Below are 21,478 nucleotides of genomic sequence, written 5' to 3' on the forward strand. Positions count from 1 at the left end.
GAGGCTCTTAGTGCCGTTGGTGATGATGCTGACGCCGCTGCTGACCCTTCAGATATGTAGATTACAGGCCAAGGGATAAAAGGCCAGTTGTTGTCGGTGGCGGGAAGGATAGGTCGTGATGTTGGAGGAAAGGAGCAAGCACTAAGACGTTCACGAAGGAGGGCGGGAGCAGCACGTTTAAAGATGCCAGGAGGCGGCAGTCGGAGACAGAGCAAGAAAACAGAGTTGCTGACACCCGGATGCTTGTCTTTCTAGGTCCAAGGTATCCAGGTACGAAGTACTTTTGTATTGCAACAGACAGGAGACACCGAAAGAAGAGAGGGAAAGAGAACCAAGAACGAGAGCCAGGACCAGAGAGAGGCCTGGAATTGGTACCGGCCGCGAAGAGCAAAATTGAGGTACCCGTTCGCAGCGGGAATTTACCGTGGCAGACAAAGTACAAGCAGCTCCACACGGGACGAAATTGAGTGATGCTAATCCCAGCAACATGCGTTGGGCTGGACGGGGACACTGGGGGGGAGCAGCAGGCAGGTTTGTGGCCGATGATGATGATTTCCCTCGTCTCTCACCCAAAAAGGAGACGCAGGAGAGGGAAAAAAAAAAAAAGAAAAAAAAAGAATTTGACGTGGATTGCCCAGCAATGGCAAATTTACCGATCATGGTCCGCCCCTCATGTACCGCGGTGCCTCTGCGACGCCTTACCTTATTCGGTAAGAAGGGCTGTGTGTCAACTTCCCCCCAACGCCGTAGCCTGTGCAAACAGCTCAGCCAACAAGGGTCCCACCCAGCTCGTCTTTGGCCGCCATTTCTGACATTAGAAGTCTGCAATATCTTTGGCAAGGTAGTCAGCATCTAGGTAGTCAGCGCAAAGGAAGCTGATAACAACACCGATGTTCCTGTTGCGTATTACCTACTGCGTCCTTCATGTCTCTGCTCGGGCTGGGGCGGCTGGGCAGACGTTGGGCTGTCGCATCTGCCCCGGCATGTCTGTCGTCACCCGCTAAGGTGCCTTTTGCGCTATCTGGAAAGGCCAGGCGGAAGCTAGGCGTCACTGTGCCTTCTTAGCATAAGGTATTGGAGCGCCCCCAAAGGGCTAACAGGCAGACAGTAGTGCATGTGTCACAGGGGGGCTACCGCAGCTGCAGCGCCGCACAGATGGCGCGTCGCGTCTCGTCCAATGAACTTTTATTGCTCCCTCTCTATGAAATGGACGAACCAAAGGATTAGGTACCGGGTGGGTGGAAGAACAATCGGTCTAGCACAATGGCTCGAGGACCGCCACACTGTAGCATCCTGCCTAAATCGTGTAGTTTGTTTGCTTCTCGGCCTCTTAGATGATGGTGTCTGCCCCTCCTCCATGTTTTTGTAGCTTGGTCCCTGAGCATTGGCGCCGGATTGGTGGTGACCCGTGGGCGATAGCTCGTCTATCTTATCTCGTGCCAGTCCGATAAGGGACCTCGATGATTCGGCACCTGCATCACTGGACTGCTCAAAGCCTCAAACCACCGAGAACTACCTGCTTTAACCAAGAACTAACTACGGATACCAAGAGCACCGCCAACGCCGCGTAACGGAACACAGACACAGACACAGACACGGGACCTGCTGCGGTCGGTCGGCGGCCCTGCGGTGTGCGGCAACTCTCAGTCGTGTATCTGATATGGAGTCCGTTAGTTATCATGACACCACAGACGCAGCAGGGACGGCGGTAAGGCAGGGTCCCATCCGGCGAGACGACGGGCGGTCTTCGAGAAGGGTCCAAGGGTGCAGGTCCGTTTCTGCAGCAGAAGAGAAAGAAACTAAGGGCGGTTCGATTCTTTCCCAAACAGATTCTGATCTGGGTTCTTTTCGGTGTCGGCTCCGGCAGGCGAACCAGCAGGAGCATAGGTTGGAGGTGAAGTTGCAACTGCCTGCCCTGCCTGCCAGCAACTGTAACTGCAACTGCAACTGCGACTGCAGGAGCTGGTGTCCGTACCGGGTGGAGTGCTTATTCCCCTGCTGAGGTGTGTTCTCTGGGTCCTTCCTTCCTGTGCTTCTTCCCTTGTGCTGGCTGACGCTGGGAATGAACTGCCCGAAGCCAATGGAACCCATTGCACCCGGATTTACACCGGGGTTACATTGACGTGATTGAGCCAATCCCAGCCGACCTTTCGTGGAATTGCAGTGGGTCTGGCCCTGCCTGGACTGACCCGCTGTGCTGTGCCTTTTTCTTTTCTGCTGGCAAGTGCGATTGTATCCACAACTGCCTGTAACAGCAATGGCAACTACGATCCATTGCTGTGCTGTGCCGTGCCGTCTTCCATCGTCCTTCCATAATAATTTCTGACATGCAGCTGTCTCGCTTCCAGTTCTTCATTCCCGTCCTGAACCAAAAGTCATCATCACCGGATTTCGGGTTCTCCCGCCCCCAACTCCTTCTGTCGAATCCCGTCCTCCACCGAGAAATGAGACGCTGACTTTCTTTCAGCACCTGCCTGCACGCACCATCATGGCTTACACCCATGTCCAGCTGTCCCATGCTGACTTGCTTCGGTCGGTTTGCTGCTTCATGCCCTCCCTGCCCCGTCTCCCCCAGATGTCCCTCATCGACATGGCCCTCTGTCCCAATCTATCCACCTGGGGACTGGGAACATCACAAAAGAACTGATTGCTTCACCCGCTCTCCCGCGCTTGCCTCGCAGACCTGATCTGACACGCCGGGTCCCTGGTCTTTTCGTCGACCTCCGCTGCCCATCGCCCACTCAATCCGACGCCGTACCCCTCCGCCCGGCCCTTTTCCTCAACCACAACGCACCAGGGCATCACCGATGAAGCAGTGTCTTGACTCTCGACGTCTGCGGGACTGCGGGTACTGCCCGGCGGTGAGCCCGTGTGAGCCTGCATTCGTCGCCGTTGCCAATCGCCTGCCAATGGGACGCCCGCCAACATCAGATCTCTGCAGCCAACCCCTGGCGATCTCCTATTTTTCTTCCCCGTCTTCTTCCATCCACCGCATGGACCAGCCAAAGGCCCCTCGCTTTCCCACTGCCGCACCTCCAGCGTCGCGGGGCCACGGAACCCTCGCAATGCGCTGATACCCAAGCACACCTTACCACGTCTGCGGCGCAGCAGGTCCCTGTCTGCTGTCACTGGTTTGCTGTGAAATCCCAGTCGAAGCCACTCTTCTGCTTTCCTCAGAACGGATACCCTCTGGGCTCTCGCTGCGACTATCAATGGCCAATGCTCCCGCGGAGGGGCTCTGGAGCTGCTGGCCGGGCTGACCTGGGAGACGGTATTCATGGAACATAGAGTCAGCTGTCAAAAACACACTGCGGGAGAAACTGTTAATCTTTGGGCCAGCAAACTAGCTTGCTATGCCGTTTACCCTATCTCGATCGAGTCTTTACAGGCACCTATTCGTCAGGGTAGGGCTGCATCCAAGCAAGCGCATAGAGCAAACACACGCTAGCAGACCATGCTGACGGACTGTCAGAAACCCAAAGACCAACAAGAGTGCTTGAAACACGATGCCGCACACGGAGCCCGTACGGAAGGATACTTTGATCGCGTTCCAGGTGCAGAACAGGAAACGGAGACTATTGCGCTTGGCCCGCCCTGCACCAACGGACGGGGCGGGAATGCCACCTTCTGGCCTCGTCCCATGAGACGACGCTCAAAGGAACGACAATTTCTCGGCCCCTCATCCCCGTCCTGCCGTGCCAACCCTTCGGACCTCCGGCCCCTCCACACTGACAATCCTCACCCCGCTGGCCTCCAATTCGCTCTTGCAGTCGTCCCATTTCTCTGCGTCCACCGGCTTGGTTCCCTCCTCGACGATGAAGGTCCGGAAGCCTTCCTTGCTCGCATCCAGCGCTGTGAATTTGACGCAGTAGTCGCCAGCCAATCCGACAACGAATACGTCTGTGACGCCCTTTCCTTTCAGTGCCCCCGCAAGCCCGCTGTCGGCGACCCTGGACGACTGGAAGGGGTCGTAGAAGGCGCTGTACATCTCCATCTCCTTCATCTGGCCCTTCTCAATGACGGTGTCGACGGCCGAGGCATCCAGCTCCGGTACCAGTTCCGCACCGGGCGTACCCTGGACGCAGTGCACCGGCCACAGACGGGTGTGATACGTCTCGGCGCTGTTTCGCGGGTTGACAATGGCGATGGAGTCAACAAACGGCTGCTTTCCTGGGTGATTGGAGGCGAAGGAGATGTGATCTGTGGGGTGCCAATCCTTGGTGGCTATCTTGGCGACGAACGGCAGCTTCAACAAGGCGTTGACGACGGTATGGATATCGCGACCGTTGGTGACAGCGAGTGAGCCATGCTCCATGGTGTCAGTCATGTGCGCGGATTATTCCTCCATTTCTTTGACGATCATTGCCGGCTGGGCCTAGAACCATGATTACGGTTTGGATTCGTTGAAGTTGTCTACTTACAGGTGGGCAGAAATCCTCTTGGAAATCAACGACAATCAGCGCCGGTCTGAAGTGTTCCTCGGCCATATTGGTGGCGTCGTGTTTGTTTCCTCGTTGCTTGCTTGCACTCAGCTTGGCTTCTTCAGCCACTCTTCAGCAGACAAACACGGTGTCTGTGCGGATCGGTGTGATTCGATGGGCTGTCTCTAGGGCGTCGAATCCGCGCAGACGGGTCCGTCGACTCGTGACAGTAAGTCCGATTTGAGTTGGTGATTGCAAACTGTCGCAGAGTCGCATGCAAGGTTGACGGGCCTCTCACGATAAGGCGAGCTGTGTCAGCAGCAAGGTATCCATATCGCAAAGGTGCCTTATCTGATCCTGGGTCCTTATCAGGCCTCGGCTATTTATCGCAACAGGTATCTGCCTCAGTGGGGAGCTTGCCGGGTTCTATTCGCTACCGCGTTGGGCGGCAGACAACAACGTGGTGAGCAGGGGAATCTCGCGCTGTCCGTGGATGGCTACAGGCCAGGCCAGCCCCTGGGGACCGCAAATTACAGCGAGGTTGATCTGCCCTTGGATTTCCCTAGAGGCTCAAGCGGGCTATCTGAGGGCTCGGATGCACTATCTCATCGCAATTTGGGCGTCAATATTGACTGGCTGGTTCATCACGGGGAGCACACAGCTTGACTCGGGCAGTCGCTGTTTGTGTGGCCTTCTTTTTTAGGTGTTGATGGACTCAGGGAACCCCCTACAGCAGCAGACACGGCGCTGCCAATCCTGGAAATCGCGACAATCATGATGTTCTCTCAAGTATCAGGTACTTTTGGAAAAGTGTGGCCGCCAACCCTGAATCGTCACGTCACCACCAAACAGCAGCGCCACTTTTGGACAGCTGAACCATATGAGAAGCTGCAAGGACCCAGCTAAGCACTGCCAAGGCTTCTACGGCACCGTTAAGCTGCCGCCAAAATCCACTGGCGCGGCGGCCGTCCGTTCCCCCCCCGCGGGGAGCTCGCAGCTCGCAGCTCTGAGCTCTCAGCTCAGGGCACGGCATGCGCATTCCGAGCTTCACTCTTGTGATTCATTCGTGATGGGGATTGTGAGACATGATCATGCTCAACCGATGTGATGAACATGGTCTGCAGCAGCCCATGTCGAGCTGGACCCCTCCTCATTTCATCAAGATGCTACAATGCACAAAAGATCTTTGTTTGAAAAAATAAACCCCGAAATCCGTTCAGGTTTTGGCCTTACGTACGGGATTGCTCAGGGTTGGAAAAGATCCATCAGCGGGCATCCGACGTCGGCAGCCGTTGGTTTCAGGGCAATTCAGGGCAAGATCAAGATTCGAGGTGCTCGGTGAGCTCACCCCGACAATCATTACCACCGACTGCGCCGATCGGGACGTCATGTCTATCCCGACATTCTCGGTGAGCGGCTGGCTGGCTGTAAGTGAGTGGGTGGTCTCAAATCCCAATGGCGGGCACCTCGACCAAGCACACCAAGGGGCTGCAATGCCATTTCAGCACCCTCAGCTTGGAGCTCACGAGTGAAGCTCAGCTATCCTTACAGAAGGAGAGAGCTCCCACAGCTGGAGCTTCAGCACGCCTCAAGCAAGCCCCCAGCTCAAGGCGTCTCAGCCCTGCCGTGCAGCCTCCAATCATAGCGCCTCGGCGGTTGCTCAGCTACGGAAGTCCCCGAGCGCGACGCCACATCAGATGGCAGCCACTCTTTCTCAGGTGCCTCATCCAGTGAGCCAGTGACACGCCAGAAGCACGATGCAAACAGTTAGAGTGTCGCAGAACCGTGGTACAACACGGCCTCCTGATAAGAATCTCACAGCCTCAACGACTTCACCTTCACCTTCTCCGACGTGAACACCAACAACAACGTCTACACTATCACCACCTAGGCCAGATCCTCACACTGCATCAAAATGCGTCTGTCCACGGCGCTGCTGGCCTGCGCCGTTCCCTCGGTCCTCTCATGGGGCAACGTTGGCCACCGCACAGTTGGCTATCTCGCCGAGAAGTATCTCACGGATGAAGCTGCTGCACTGGTCGGCAAGCTCCTCGCCAACGACCGCAACTACGACATCTCGGATGCCGCAACCTGGGCCGATACCCTAAGAGGCCACATGGGCTGGGCGAGCAAATACCACTACATCAGTGAGCAATGATAGATACCTCTTATCACCAGCTCCAGCTTGAACATCTTCAACTCACACTCACCAGATCCCCGCGATGATCCTCCCAACCTATGCGGGATGAAATACCCCCAAGACTGTCCCTCCAGCGGCTGCGTCATCTCCGCCATCCAAAACTACGTCCGTCTCCATCTCATGTAACCGTATCTCAGTAGCTAATCAACCCGCCAGACGGCCCAAATCCTCGACACCTCCCTCCCTCTCATCAACCGCAAAAACGCCACAATGTTCGTCATCCACTTCCTCGGCGACATCCACCAGCCCCTGCACGCAACGGGCCTCCTCCGCGGCGGCAACGACATCCGCCCCGTCTGCTGGCGCCGCCAGCCCTCCAACGGCCGCTGCACCGGCCCCATGTCCCTCCACTCCGTCTGGGACACCCAGATCCCCCACCGCATCCGCGGCCTGGCCCCGCACCTCTCCATCCCGCAGGAGAAGGCCGCCGCCGCCTCCTGGGCGGCCGACCTCTTCTCCCGGCATGCGGCCTCCGGCGTTAATGCCACATCCGGGCAGTGCGTCGACCTCGCGACGGGCACCTGTGCCCTCGGCTGGGCGACCGAGTCCAACGCCTTCGTCTGCTCTCACGTGCTGAAGCCCGGCCTGCAGTGGCTCAAGGCGCACGACTTGAGCGAGGGGTACTACGACCAGACGTGGGAGGTCGTCGACGAGGTTATCGGGCGCGCGGGCGTGAGGCTGGGGGCTTGGTTGAATGCCGTTGCTGCCAAGTTGGCTTCGGAGACGGGACCTGTGTTTGAGGAGCTTTGAGAGGGGGAGGGCCAAGATTATCGGTCGCCGGAGGTGGAGGTCGGAGCATCCGAGCATCGGTCAAGCTGGGTCAGCCCGCGCTGCCAAGGGCCGACGTGCATGCGGGACGCATCGCAGAATATGTTTCAAGCATTTGCAAACTTGCATTCTTCTCGTATCAGGAATAGATCGAAAGAGTGGCACTCACGTCATTCGACATCTCTTCGTCTCAAATGTTCAGCTTCGTCTACATCAGATGGAGTCAGCTCGAGGATTGAGACTGATTTCCATCACAGCCAAGCGTGGCGGTGTCGGACATGTCCACAAATCTCACTACTGCTTGAAAATTCTGAATATTCTCATTTGTGAGCATTCTGACATGGTATCTTACTCAATTCGCATGCTGCTGCCTGCTTACGACAGCTGCTGAGGCTGCGGTTCGTCTCTCTCTCCCGGCTTACGAGGCAGGTACCGAGCACTTTTGGGGTGCCATCGGCGTTCATCCGAGTGGACATCTGGCGGAACCCAGGACTTCGGTTCAACGGCATGTGATGGACCCTGTATGGGGGCGGGAGGATCGTCGTCAGCTTATGGGGGTGGCTGATGGGGTTTTTGTGTCTGTACGTCCTAGGTCAGCCTTATCGTGGAGACAACCAACAAGGCGGCGACGAGACAACAGTTCAGTGGAACTACAGTAAGGCTTAGGTTCAGTAAGTTCAAGAGTAAGGAGATGTAAGGCGGACTCGGGATGAGACCGGGATACGATAGATACCGCAGTCTCGATGCCGGTTCTACTATCTGTTGGTTTACTGCAGGCTACTTGATGTAACGAAGACGAACATCCAATCAGCTCCCTCAAGCCTCCTTCTCCCCCGCCATCTTCTTCTCATCCCTCCCCTGATGAAGCGTCGCCGCAACCTTGCTCGTCAGATACTTATCCACATCAGGCAGACACAGCGCACACGCAACCGCGACAACAGAAAACCCAATATTCGCAAAGAACACAGTCCTGAACGCGTCCGCGCTAGCCTCCTGGTACGCTCTCGTGCCCACCGCCTGAATCGCATCCGTCAGCCCCTTCACGCCCCCAAACTCCCCCGTCGCGAACCCGGCGATGAAGTCGGCCACGCTCGCCTCGGGCAGCCCCGCGCCCACGACGGCGGCGGGCACGCGCGCGGGCACCGTCTCGGCGAGGCGGTTGCTCAAGATGACGTTGTAGACGGACGAACCCACGGCGCTGATGAGGAAGCGGATGCTGCCGGCCATGCCGCTCGCGCCGCCGAGGTTGAGCTGGTCCGGCGCGGCGAGGGTGGTGATGGAGATGGAGAGGCCCTCGACCCAGCCGACGAGGAGGACGCCGAAGCAGACGAGGACGGTGGCGCGGGTGGGCGTGTCGGGCCCGCAGGTCGCGACGGAGGCGAAGCAGACGCCGCCGAGGAAGGCGGTGATCACGCACTGCCACTTGAGGCGGCCGATGTACTTCCCGGAGAAGCCGCCGACGATCTGGCCGACGAGGGTGAAGAGGGCGACGAAGGAGGAGAGGAGGGGCCCGAAGAAGGGGCGGTTGATCGGGTCGGCGTAGAGGACGGCGACCATCTGCGGCCAGACGAGGGCGAAGGCGAAGTAGACGCTGGCGGCGAGGCCGGAGAGGATGGCGGAGGCGACCCAGCCGAGGTTGCGGAAGTAGCGCATGGGCACGAAGGGCTCGCGGAGGGCGGCGAGGGATTCCCAGCCGACGAAGGCGGCGAGGGCGGCGACGCCGACGACGATGGTGGCGATGACGCTCGCGGAGGACCAGGGGTAGACGACGCCGCCCCAGTTGAGGCCGAGCATGAGGACGAGCAGGCCGCCGGTGTAGAGCAGGGCGCCCGGGTAGTCGAAGGCGCGGACGTAGGACCAGATGCGGGCGTGGGCGCCGTGCTTCATCTTGAAGGTGGGCGGGTGGTAGAAGAGGACCCAGCAGGCGAGGGAGGCGGCGTTGATGGCGATGAGGACGTAGTAGCAGCCGCGCCAGCCGATGTGGGGGTGGTACTGAACGAAGGCCTGGGCAATGACGGGGGCGAAGCCGGAGCCGGGGATGCAGAAGACGTAGCAGACGGCGTTGGCGGCGAGGCGGTACTTCATGGGGACGAGCTCGCCGACGACGTAGTAGAAGGAGAGCTGGGTGGAGGCGGCGATGCCGATGATGGTGGTGCCGCCGATGAACATGTTGACCGAGGTCGCGGTGGCGGCGACGATGCTGCCGATGACGCCGAGGGCGGCGCCGGCGATGAAGACGGGGCGCCGGCCGAAGATGTCGGTCACGCGGCCGATGATGGTCAGGCAGACGGCTGAGGTGAGGGTGTAGACGAGGGCTGCCCAGACGATGTTTGGGTCCTGCGATGGGGTGTTAGTGAGGTTGAAGATAGGAGCAAAAGGGGGGAGAGGAAGACGTACCGGTCCGATGTCTGCGTTGATGACGGTGAGGATCGGGGCCGCGTAGGCGAAGCCGCAGACGCCGGCGAGGAGGCCGAGGCCGATGGCCGTCATGGAGCCGAGGAAGAACTTGCTGCGGAAGTAGCCATCGGGGAGGCAGTCTTGGTCGATTTCGTCGAGGTGGGTGCTGTCCGAGTCGAGGGAGGAGGGCCCATGTTCACGGACGTGGACGGCTTCCTCGTCGTGAGGCTTCTTCGTCTCGGGATGATCCATGGTTGACTATCGGACAAGTTGGATGGGTGATGGGATAGGACGACCACGGAAGACGGGAGCTCGCGACATTTTGGACTCTTTGAAAGCACAAGAAATAGGCATTCAGAAACAAGGGTCCAGGACGGGCGGGAGATCCGTCACCCAACAGCGTTGTATCCCGAGTGTGCTGTGTAACAGCTGAAGAGAGCCTTCTCATTGTCGAGGAGTTGAATAAGAAACCTGCAGGGGGCCTTCATTGGTTTGTGTAGCGAGGTGATATCAAGCCATGCCGTGCAGTCTGTTCGGTGAAAGTCACCGGCCAATGGGGGGTGGGTAACAGCTCTTGGTGGTTGCTGGGTGCATTTTCCCGATCGGGAAGGATAGCAACATTGAATAGGCTCGGCAAAGCATTGTGCATGGCCGTTCACCAGCCGGCTGAGACGCCCCCGAGTAGCAAACACCAGGGTCGTTGACATGTTTGTCGGGGGCTGTTGGGGCTGCGCCATGTGGTGTTGGGGGATGCTGGAGCGAATTCCACGAACCGTCTAGCGGTGAGCTTGCTTGGACCCGGATATTTGGGATTATGGGATTCTAGAAGGCCATGTTTGGCGAGCGCACGTGGAAATACGGGTTGCTGCTTGGGGATTCTGGACCGGATCTGCAGGCTTGGTCGGGGATTCCGTTGCATATGCAGAGCGCTTTCGGATGTTTCGCTTAGGAGGTTGCATTCGTGCGTGTCTATCTTTGGGCGTGGTCCATCATTTCCTGTTCTAGGCTTTGGGAATGAGAAAACTTGCGCGGGGACTATGTCGTCTCGCATGATTGCGGGTTTTCTCCATCTTGACGGGGTTCGAATAGTCGGCGACACTGTTGGTTCCCGGGGAACATGATTTTATCTCTCCGCGTCCAAGTTCAGTGCCTTGAGATGACTCGATTAATCGTTCTTCCGAGGTTGTCCAAGGAAGTCCCTACTCAGAACTTTTTCCCACCCCTGGGACTGGCAAAGAGGTTTGTGTCTCCATATTCCCCACGCATCTCTGATCGATATTTCTCGAGCGTCTCTGACGACAGAGATCAGCAACCAAAACACTGTTGTATTCTAGTTTGATTCTTGAGAATGAAACCCACTGGGATGTCATTGGCAACGTTGACTATTTCCAACCCAGGAAGACAAATTGCATCAGAATAACGACGAAATGTGCTGCGGCGTAGTACCATCTCCATCCGAACCGCATCAGAAAGGAAAGTACTGTGATGATGCTCCAGGCCGAGAGGGTTGTGAACAACAAGATACCCACAAGTTTCAGACGGAAGCTTTGAAATTCGCCGGTCGTCGATGTTGAGGCCCAAGGTTACCGCAACAAAAGCATTGATAGGCTGTACAAAAAAAGCACAAATGGCCGCTTGCTTCAGAATATTTGACGGTTTGTAGAAGAGCAGCGACACAAAACCCGTCACTACCAAGAAGAACAGATGCAGACACATGATCCACATGACGCTCGTCAGCCAACGCGACTGCGAAAAGTAGAGAGACAACGAATTTCGCACATCCACATGTCCGAACCTCATGTAAGTGGCTTGATTCAAAAGTGTCACGATCTCGCCTTCACTTCCCACGCTTATGGTTAACGATCCGTCCCAAGGTAATGGGATGTTACCTTGTTGAGGTCCCCTCTTCCCGCGAGATTGCCACAAATCGTTCAGTGGGACTTCTTGCAGGCTGTTCTGGTTCGATGTTGAGGATTCTTCACTTGCGGTTTCTTTCGATTCGATCTCTCGTATTATTCTTGATATTCGACTTAGAACGTCTGGGCCAGTCGTTTGCCTTGTCAAAATCTCTGTGTTCTCATCAACGTCTGTCCTTGTGATCTCGAAAGAAGGAAATGTGAGGCCTTACCATTTCTGTAAGCCGTTAACAGGGTTATGACTTGACGATCTAATCCTCTGCCATGTTCTCGTTTTTGAACTTCTTTCTGGGTCTGTGTCGCAACGAGTATGGACACGCCGATTGTCGCCAAGGGCCCTAAAAGAAGGAAAACAGGTAAGATCTGCCCGAAACTCCATTGGTTTTCTGAGTCGTTGGTCTTAACTGAACCGCGTGCCATCAATAGGCGGACTGTTCCCCAGAGCAAGGATATTAGAAGCCAGAACAGCTATACATCTTACATGTTAGGCGATATACATGAGTGGGAAACATGAGCGCCACTCACGTCAGCTAACTCAGACCACATTATCTCCAAATATAGCTTCGTCACCAAGTAAGAGGAAATCATCAAGTCTAAGGGCCTTAAGATTGCCAGCAGTCTTCTTTTGGGCGGCGTATTTCCAAAGCGTCGGTGAGCCTTTGCAGTGGCAGTGAGACAGTGCGCTGACCAACGGGCTACCCTTCCTCTGATCGTGTCCTTCGTGATCTCCGATAGTGTGCGGAACATCTTAATATATCGGCTGACAGAGTTCAAAATCAATAGGCCAATTGATATCATAGACGACTCGTACGAGTTGGTTGCAGTGATGGGTTCGACTCCGCTAGGATGAATACATCTGTAGCCATCTGCAAGTGTAACTGAGTATCGTTCATCTTTGCATATACGAGAATTCCACACGGCTTGCGCGTTGTTTTGGCTGAAAAAGCACCTGGCATTCGAAGATGGCACGCTTGCTGTACTTTCCCAGGGAGTGTCCCAGTTGAAATAACTCGTAGGTACCATGGCCGTGATCAATGCGGCTAGAAGTACGGCCATCAATACCATTCTGTAGTTGCGCTCCGTTTTATTACGATAAAGATGAGTCCGAAGAGCTGACAGGCAAGCCGCGTGTGTTAGATTCGAAAACCAGGCCAAGTAGCTGATCAGTTTCCAGTGGTACGCCGACATGTAACATGAGAGACTGATGAAACCGCTAAGAATCATTTTGTGAAGAATTCTTTTGTGAATTTTTGTATAACTAACGTTAAGGATATATAAGAAGTCCCCCTTACTCTAACTACCCCCTATATATCTAACCGCCCCTATTAACTGCTACCACGCTATAGTGTTACGACCCGTTATGCATGGATAACAGTTAACCGACCCACTCGGGCGTCGGGCGGCTAGGACAGGACATTTGTACTGCAGGATCACGGGAACAACAGGGACTCACTCGGTAAACGGAAGAACTATGGTCCAAGTCACGTGACGATAAGATAACGATCATATTGGATCAATATGATCCAACACGACTTGGGGGCCGAACGATCATTCTGGATCAGAATGATCCAGATCGACCCAAGGTACAAAGGAACATGTTCGGAATTAGACTTGTATATAGTATGACCCTGAGCCTGGCTCATGGTCAGACTTCCATAGCTCTTCAGCAATCAACTTAGTATTCATCCTCACGGATACTCTCAGCTTACCTTCACTGCGAATTACTTGTTGAGTCTAAGACTGATCACCTTAGCCTCTGAAGACCGATCTACTACAGCCTACAACCTACGACCCAGACCACGACCAAGTGTACTGTTATTACGTCTCAATCCCCAGCTTCTGTTAGCAGACCCTACTGTCGGATAGCTGACCGTAACATATAGCGATTATATATATATCTTTAAGTTCCTTTAATAAGGTACTATACTTTAATAATTAAGACGCTTAATACAATTAATATTATATAACTTATTCATCTTAAAGTTTATTTTAATATATTTAAAATATCTTTATACCTTAGTTTAATAATATATTATTTTATTAAGGTATACTAGTAGAAAGTAGTAGTATATTTAATATATTATTGAGTTTTATACTAGGGGATTAAGTTATATATATAAAAATCTATATATTTTATTTTAGTTCTTTTAAGCAATTATAAAGAAACTATTACTACTTTTAAAGTAGTAATAGATAGTATCGATATAGTATAGTAATAATATTTTAATATTAAAAGAGTAATAGGTTATAGTAGCGTAAAGAGGGAGATACTTGTTACGACCGCTACAGTTGGTCACTGTAGGCTCGTAACTATATAGTACAGAACAGGGGACAATGACAACGGATTTGTCATTATCGAAGCTTTTGCTTTGTGCCACAGTTGGTTGCCCTGACCCGCTCGTAACAATACTTACCCCCTAGTAATTCACGCTCTTTTTATATACCTCTATAGGTAGCTATAGAGGTTTCTCTAACTTAGGCTATCTTAGCCCTCGAATATTTCCCCGTGAGAGTTATACGGCAGTTAATAAGGTGCGCCTCTAGGCGGCAAACTGCGGAAGAAAAGTTAGAAGGGAAGAAAGAAACCGCTAAGAAGAATCCCCAGGCCGGTTAGAAGCTGTATGTCGCACATGCTGAGAAATATCTGTTCAATAAGTTTATTTAGCGCCGATCTTGAACATCACTATTGGAGACCGGATGGCGAAACAGTGAAACTACCTTGTTGAAAGCCATTGTCCAGCGTGAACGCGAGTGGTGACCAAGCCTTTTCCTAAGACCTGCAAACATGGCAATCGTTTTCACATCAATAACATTTGATTTCCAAATATGCCTTTTGCCGTATTGTAAGTCTCGGTCTGGATTTTCAAGTGGATCGGTGGCAGGGTCAAAGACAAGGCAGTACCGAAGCGTTGCCAGGATCACCACAAGCCATGCAGTCCCCAGAAATCCAATCACTACCTGAAAAACGGAGCCATCGTCAGTCTTGGGACATGGATGTCTTTCACATTGATCACAACTTACCCCAACACCCCCGACATCTGGATTAGGCTCCAGTTCATCGGGCGGTTCTAGGCACCCCTTGACGCAGTTCGGGTTGGCAGGTTCCCGACGAAAGAGCTGAGCGGCGTCCATTCTACAGGGCAATGAGAATAATGAACCTGCACCTATGACTACCAGGAGATGTGCAGATGAAGAGATTGTTGTTCTAGATAGGTTACGAGAGGGAAAGGGGGGATAGGCGAGTAAGACTAAGACAGGCATGTTGTCACGCTTTTTCTTCACGCTTACATCCCCTTCAATTGTTTGTTACGAGACATGATCTATTTGCGTCATGTAATTGATGCTTCATAGAGTGCCCGTGTAAGGGAGAGCCTGCCTACGTCATGCTTATCTTGGCGATATTTGGCTGAACTTCAGCCGCAGCCTTCCCAACATCCTACTTCCACCGTGGCTTGTGATCAGGAGGACTGGAATGTGCACCTCCCTGTCGCGTTTTGGTGAGTCCTGAATTAGCATGCCTTTCAAACTTTCCAATCCCCGAAGATGCATCGAGGTTAGGAACTTCAGACTCGCTGTTGGAGCAACGCTTCCGAAATCCCAAGTCAACTCCCACAGTTGCAACTTTGGACACGGCATACTTCCATTCTTCATTGTAGAAGGCTCTGGGTGTCTCATCAGATGCTTAGGGTTCAAGGCTGTTATTGCAATAAGGTAAATATGTAGCTTGCTCAACAGCCAGATGGACGAAGACCGAGGCACGGGGCTGGGGTGTTTACTATTCACAGAATTCGACTACAGGAAGTCGGCAATTTATGCTACCAACAATCCCGGGAATAAATCCGATTCATTGTCTGGCAAGTCCTTCTGTGTTAAACGAACGTTGAAATGCAGTCCAAGATGCGGGGTAGTTGGTCTTCAGTCCCGTCGGCATGCGACGACACTGGTTGCGCAGACTGATTATTATTCAACCCCGATTCCGGTGGTACCGAGGTCAGCTACAACAGGCATAACATCAAGAAATAGCTTGAGGTCGGAATGCCATTCAAAACTTGCGTTATCTTTAGCATCTCTCTTTTCCTCTGCACCTTGTATTTTGCAAGCAAATATTCATCAACATGGACACCAAAGCTAGCCAGCCCCCTACTTCGTACACTTCCATCAGCCATGACAACATATCATTTTCTCATGTTCCAACCAACTCACCAACGGCAACGAAAGTGGTCGTGGTGATGCTTAACCGCCCTGAGAAATACAATGCCATGACACTGGACATGTTTCTCACCCTCGAGTCCTTCTTCAACACAGTCAGCGAAGATGACAGAGTACGGGCGATAGTTCTGACGGGCGAAGGCAAGGCTTTCTCTGCTGGGGCAGATTTAGATGTTGGGTTTATGGGTATGGTCGCTTTGAAGGAGACCGAGGACACCATGAATGAGTTTAGAGACTGGTAAGTATTCAGCAGGGCATGAGCACTGACACGTGGTTAACCAAGACGAACTTGCATCAGGGGCGGACGACTCGCATTGGCCATCTCAAACTGTAAGAAGCCCACGATTGTGGCTTTCAATGGGTCGGCCGTGGGTGTAGGCCTCACCATGTCTCTTCCTGCCGCCATCCGGGTTGCTTGGGAGGGTGCCAAAGTCGGCTTTCCGTTTGCTCGTCGTGGCTTGGTCCTCGAGTCGTGCAGCGCCTTCTTCCTGCCCAAGCTCATCGGACTGTCCAAGGCGAGCCACGTCACGACCACTGGAAATGTGTATCCAGTCACCGATCCACTCGTCAATGGACTATTCTCAAAGTTGCTTCCCACGCCTCAACACACAGTCGAGTACGCACTCAAGTTGGCGGAGGACATTGCGGAGAACACGTCCTTGGTTAGTACGAAGATGATGCATGATATGATGGTCTACTGTCCTCCAACACCCGAGGAGGCGCACATCTTGGATTCCAGAATATTCGTCCAGATGGCTGGAACGAACGACAACATTGAGGGGGTGGAGAGCTTTTTGGAGAAGAGGAAGCCCACGTTTACGGACACGGTCAGTCGTGAGAGCATGCCATTCTGGCCTTGGTGGAATACAAAGACGGACAATCGTCAAATTGTCAGATTCGAGAAGGCTTCCAAGTTGTGATGTTGTCATCGGCATTAGCTGTCGTGACAAGTGCTGCAGAGCGAACTCGGACCGCATTTCGTTGACCTGAGTGTCAGTTGTTCGTTTGTGGAGATAGATAGTATCAATCAATATCCAATTGCATTGATAAACACAATTGAAGTATTAATATGGATACAAGAAGTCATTCATCGGTGCAAAGCAGCCACATCGAACGAGAGAACAGTCGTCTCGAGCGTCGCGTGGCAGAGACGCGCTCTTTAGTTCGCCCACTAAGACGAAAAACCCCCACTAGTTCCGATCATCGAGGGGTGATCTCCCGGCCCAATCGCTAATCTGTAGGCGGCCATCAGCTAATTTAGTGGACAAAGAGGGTCGGCGGGGGATGACCTCATCAAAACTCAATGTCACAGCGTCATAGACACGCGAAGTGACACGGGTCTCAGCCCATATTTGAGCTTCCAGCATTCCGGGGGGCATCCATGCTGCAGAAGAGAGAGCTCTTCAAAGCAAGGGAGCACAGCCTTTCCTCTCCTCATTTTCATGGCAACCCAAACATTCGACCGTGATCTTGAGCAGAACGGTTCCGAAAACATGGCGCAGAACGGAAACACTGGCAAAGATGGGCGCAAGAGGGTCCTTGTTGTTGGCGCTGGCGCAGCTGGGTAGGTGACCATTAGCTCGAGAGCGAGATCGGATGAATGCTCACAGCGTGTAGCATGTCGACGGCATACCATCTTTCGAACCACCCCGACAAGTTCGACGTTACCCTGATCGACTCGGTCGACTATTGCGGCGGACAGGCTTTCTCGATCCCTCTCGACAAGGAGCGACATGGCGCGAGCTGGTTCAATCAAGGAGTCCAGGGTGGAAGCTACATCTTCCACCACACGCTGACCATGTTCGCCCGACAGGGCTACCACGCCGACCCGGTGAAGCTCCAGGTTTCCTTCGGCAAAGACGAGAAGTTTTGGTCGAACGTTTTTCCCACCGAGTTCATGGTCAAGCACCAGAAAGAAGTCCAGAGGCTCGCCTTCATGCTCAAGTTCATGCGCTGGTTCGAGGTCTTCTTCGCCTTGATGCCGCTGAAGATCCTCTTCAAGCTCTTCCGGTTCTCCGACGAGTTCACAAATGTTATCGGTCTGCCAATGACGGCCTTGTTTCTCGGAACGGGCAATGCTACGCCGGAGGTGCCTGCCATCATGTTAGAACGACTCTGCACTTCGCCAACCTACGGCATGTGGTACCCTCCCGACAAGCACAGCGTCGCCTCGAACCTCCCTCCCATGGTTGTCTTCCCGAACTTCAGCGACTTTTACCAGACTTGGAAGAAGGACCTCGAAAGCCGTGGAGTCACTGTTCGCCTGTCAACTGAACTCACCGAGATCGTACACCGAAACAAGCGCGGGGTGCTGGTTAAGACGAAGCCTCGCACTCCAGTCAAGGACGGCCATAACCCCAATGGAGGTGATCCAGATGCACCGGAGTCCGAGGAGCACTACGACGACATCGTAATGTGCGTCCTCGCCGACACTGCGAAGAAAATCCTGGGCAAGACTTCATCCTGGCGCGAACGCAAGGTCTTGGGGGCCGCGACGTTCTCCGACGACATCACCATCACCCACAACGATGCCGATTACATGAAGAAGTACTATGAAAACTTCTACGATGAGTCCAAGGCGGTCAAGGCTCTCGGAAACAAGCGTGAGGTTGATCAATCCTCGCGTCTGGAGTATGCAAAGGACGACTTCAGGCCCATGTATTACATCCGCATGTACGACGACGACCTCTCCAAGCTGGAGATGTGTTTCGACACTACCAATTATCAGTCTCAGTTCCCCGAAAAGGTTCCTTTTGAGCAGCACGTTTTCCAAACGATCTATCTGAACAAGAACCGCGACCGGAAGCACTGGACCGACGACCAGATCAACAAGGACAAGATCATCCGCAGCGATTGGTGGCACCAGCTCTGCCACTCATGGACCCATTACGCTTTCGTCGTGCCCTGGATTATGTTCCTTCAGGCCAAGAGGCGTATTCGCTTTGCAGGTTCATGGACGTTGGTCAATGCTCACGAGATCGCCATCATGTCTGGCATTGCTGCCGCTGTGGACATGGGTGCTGACTATCCGGAGGACCTTGAGCATGACAAGTTCGCATTGCTTTGTTTCAGGCTGTACTACCTTCTCTCGTATGGCAAGTGGTATAGAAGGAAGTTCAAGAACAGCAAGAGTCAGAAGGCAAAGGATGGTGCTGCCTGGGCTTCCGGACTTTATGGCAGCGTTTACAAGGGCCCTGGAGTGACCAAGACGGAGCGATTGACATGGAGAGAGGAAGTGAAGGCAGGCCGGAGTACTGAAAACTTGGCGGAAGGAAACAACGGGCGAAGCCAGCCGTAGATGTCCACCGTGAAGAACGATACTACCGCGACGAGTTGCACTTACAATCCCATCTGTGTGGACTTGATCACAAATGATGAGGGTGTATTGCTTTCATACATAGTTCATCTTGTTAACGGCAATCCCGTAATATCTTGCGTTCCAAACATATTCGTGAGGGCACATGTAAGCAGGTATTCTCAATGCTCGTCAATGACATTTTTGCACTCAGTCAACAACTGACTATCTACAAACTGGTGCAACTATGTGGTATTGCTAAAAATGCATGCTCAACAGGAGGTTGACTATCTTGCGCCTGTGTTTTCGCGACTGTGATCATCATAGGGTGTCCTTCCAGAGAACATCACCCAAGGCAAATTCTTTTGTTGCCCACTCGTTCCTGCATCTCAAATTACTGCCGGTCGACCGGGTTGTCTCATTGCAGTTACAATTTCCCAGTGGACATTTCATAGTCGTCACTGATAGGCTTTGATGGGGCAAATGACTCGAATCCCTTGACTCCGTACTTGGCGGCAAGCGGGCCGAGCTCGATCAATCCGGCAATGATGATACCGATGCTTACTTCGATGGCAGACCAGGTGAATACAGGCGCCGCGTCCACTGTGATACTCATGAGTTTCATTCAGAGGGCTTGGGGAGTAAGGGGGAACACATACGAAGCTGGTCATCGGAGCCCTTCAGTTTGATAAGTGCGATCAAGCGGATGACGTTCGCGATTGTCGCGCTGGACATTATATTAGCAGGCGCAACAGCATAAACGTTGGGGAGAACTTACAGAATTCCCAAACCAAAGATGCCATAGATGTACATCTTCAGCCTCGAGTTCAGGCCTCTGCCTCTCATCATGATGAACGGGGACACCATAAGCAGGATATCCAAGATTGCTGTGACGATGGACAATGCGTAGCCCATGTACAGCTGTCCGACAAGCGGCAAGCACTCTCCCTTTACGGAAGGGTCGAGCAAATTCCACGCCTTGTCGATCGGCTTGCATTGGACAAGCAGGTAAATGATGAAGGCGAGACTGATGGCTACGTCCATGCCGATGGAAGTCCAGAAGAGAATGTTGAGAACCTTTGAGCGCGACAGATGGATGAACGTCATCGCAATACTGCCCTTCATGGCTGAGGTGAGGACGACATAGATGATTTCCAGGAAGAATAACGCCTTGAGTGCCTGAGTGATTCCACTTGTGCCATTGCTGAAAGCGTCCGCAAGTGATCCACCGATGCCACCCAAGACTCCCATAATCGCTAGACCGTAGAGCGCTCCAAACGCGGCCTGCGAACGGGCTCGAGGTTAGATCAGCTTTGCGCAAAGAGAATTGGAGTACACACCCATGCGGTTAATAGCAACCCATCGTTTGGCTTGAAGGTCCTTGCGATGGCTACTCGGGTGTAGAGTCGCAGGCCAACGAAAACGGTGTTGAGAACTACTAGAAGCGCTCCTATCCCGATGAGGGCCTTGCCCGTGCTACCGATCGCCATGTCGAGGTTTCGAGTATGTCGTCGGCTGGAGAGAAGTCGAAAGAAGCAGCTAGCACGAATGAAGGTCTGGTTTCCAGACCAGATATAACCGTCGAGGTGCCGATATGCGTGCTGCGATACAAGTCCTACTGGAGGTGATATTTTCGCGACAACGCAGGTAGTCTTGCGATAGATTTAAGAATCACCTTCGAAGGAGAATACGAGGCGAACGACACGACGCAAACACAAATCACCACGACAGCACAGATGACGGATCTGGCACACAAAGCTTCGCTGCACGGGCACCTGATTGGGGGGATGGTATTCGTATTAGAGTGCGAGACTGCGTGTTGGAGCTCGCATGGTTTCGTGGGGTGTTTCAGAACATTGAGATGGCAAATTATCCAGATTGTTGTCTGACCGAAGCTGGGATGGCCTAGATACCGCGATACCTGACACTCAGCAGCCATCTTCAGTCCAAGATGACAGAAACTGGGAGTACAGAATTAGCAAGAACCGGACGAGTGGCGGCGACACCATCTTTTTGATATGTCCAAAATGCGATACCGAAAATGGGCGATCATGGAAGAGGTGCGGGCCGACGCGGTGCTGTCGCAGCGGGCTTCGATGCTAACCACGCGGTTAGCGCTCGGCAATCTTGATCCGCTCGCATCGTTCGCCGGTGACATTCAGTGTCGGAGCCGTGATGGGCAGCGGCAAAGGCCGCCAACCAGGAATGTCTGCCCACTTGGCACGAGTAGACATGCCGCATCACCGGATGTGAGCGACGGTCATGTGACTTG

At 53.5% G+C, this 21,478-nt stretch overlaps 6 protein-coding genes across 6 annotated transcripts; 3 read left to right on the top strand and 3 right to left on the bottom strand.

The window, feature by feature from the left end:
- Positions 1 to 3,679: 3,679 nt before the first annotated feature.
- On the bottom strand, positions 3,680 to 4,487 carry pnc1 (Nicotinamidase; the record flags this gene model as incomplete). Its single annotated transcript, XM_032036510.2, has 2 exons — positions 3,680 to 4,309; positions 4,422 to 4,487. 2 exons carry the CDS (start codon positions 4,485 to 4,487, stop codon positions 3,680 to 3,682), a joined length of 696 nt encoding a protein of 231 aa, XP_031884447.2.
- Positions 4,488 to 6,336: 1,849 nt separating this feature from the next.
- On the top strand, positions 6,337 to 7,371 carry nucS-1 (Nuclease S1; the record flags this gene model as incomplete). Its single annotated transcript, XM_032036509.1, has 3 exons — positions 6,337 to 6,568; positions 6,635 to 6,726; positions 6,778 to 7,371. 3 exons carry the CDS (start codon positions 6,337 to 6,339, stop codon positions 7,369 to 7,371), a joined length of 918 nt encoding a protein of 305 aa, XP_031884448.1.
- Positions 7,372 to 8,205: 834 nt separating this feature from the next.
- On the bottom strand, positions 8,206 to 10,038 carry CGGC5_v012920 (Trichothecene efflux pump TRI12; the record flags this gene model as incomplete). The annotated part of the gene is made up of 2 exons (XM_032036508.1): positions 8,206 to 9,726; positions 9,787 to 10,038. The coding sequence occupies 2 exons, from the start codon at positions 10,036 to 10,038 to the stop codon at positions 8,206 to 8,208; spliced, it is 1,773 nt and encodes a 590-aa protein (XP_031884673.1).
- A 5,779-nt stretch (positions 10,039 to 15,817) lies between these two features.
- On the top strand, positions 15,818 to 16,831 carry AFT3-1-0 (Enoyl-CoA hydratase AFT3-1; the record flags this gene model as incomplete). The annotated part of the gene is made up of 2 exons (XM_032036507.1): positions 15,818 to 16,149; positions 16,210 to 16,831. The coding sequence occupies 2 exons, from the start codon at positions 15,818 to 15,820 to the stop codon at positions 16,829 to 16,831; spliced, it is 954 nt and encodes a 317-aa protein (XP_031884588.1).
- A 522-nt stretch (positions 16,832 to 17,353) lies between these two features.
- On the top strand, positions 17,354 to 19,209 carry CGGC5_v012922 (uncharacterized protein; the record flags this gene model as incomplete). Its single annotated transcript, XM_032036506.1, has 2 exons — positions 17,354 to 17,475; positions 17,529 to 19,209. The coding sequence occupies 2 exons, from the start codon at positions 17,354 to 17,356 to the stop codon at positions 19,207 to 19,209; spliced, it is 1,803 nt and encodes a 600-aa protein (XP_031884672.1).
- A 424-nt stretch (positions 19,210 to 19,633) lies between these two features.
- On the bottom strand, positions 19,634 to 20,696 carry CGGC5_v012923 (uncharacterized protein; the record flags this gene model as incomplete). Its single annotated transcript, XM_032036504.1, has 4 exons — positions 19,634 to 19,809; positions 19,866 to 19,933; positions 19,985 to 20,490; positions 20,547 to 20,696. The coding sequence occupies 4 exons, from the start codon at positions 20,694 to 20,696 to the stop codon at positions 19,634 to 19,636; spliced, it is 900 nt and encodes a 299-aa protein (XP_031884457.1).
- Between the last annotated feature and the right edge of the window lie 782 nt (positions 20,697 to 21,478).

The sequence above is a fragment of the Colletotrichum fructicola genome (genome assembly GCF_000319635.2).
Source record: "Colletotrichum fructicola Nara gc5 chromosome Unknown KSG_Nara_v1_contig07, whole genome shotgun sequence".
Classification (NCBI taxonomy): Eukaryota; Fungi; Ascomycota; class Sordariomycetes; order Glomerellales; family Glomerellaceae; genus Colletotrichum; species Colletotrichum fructicola.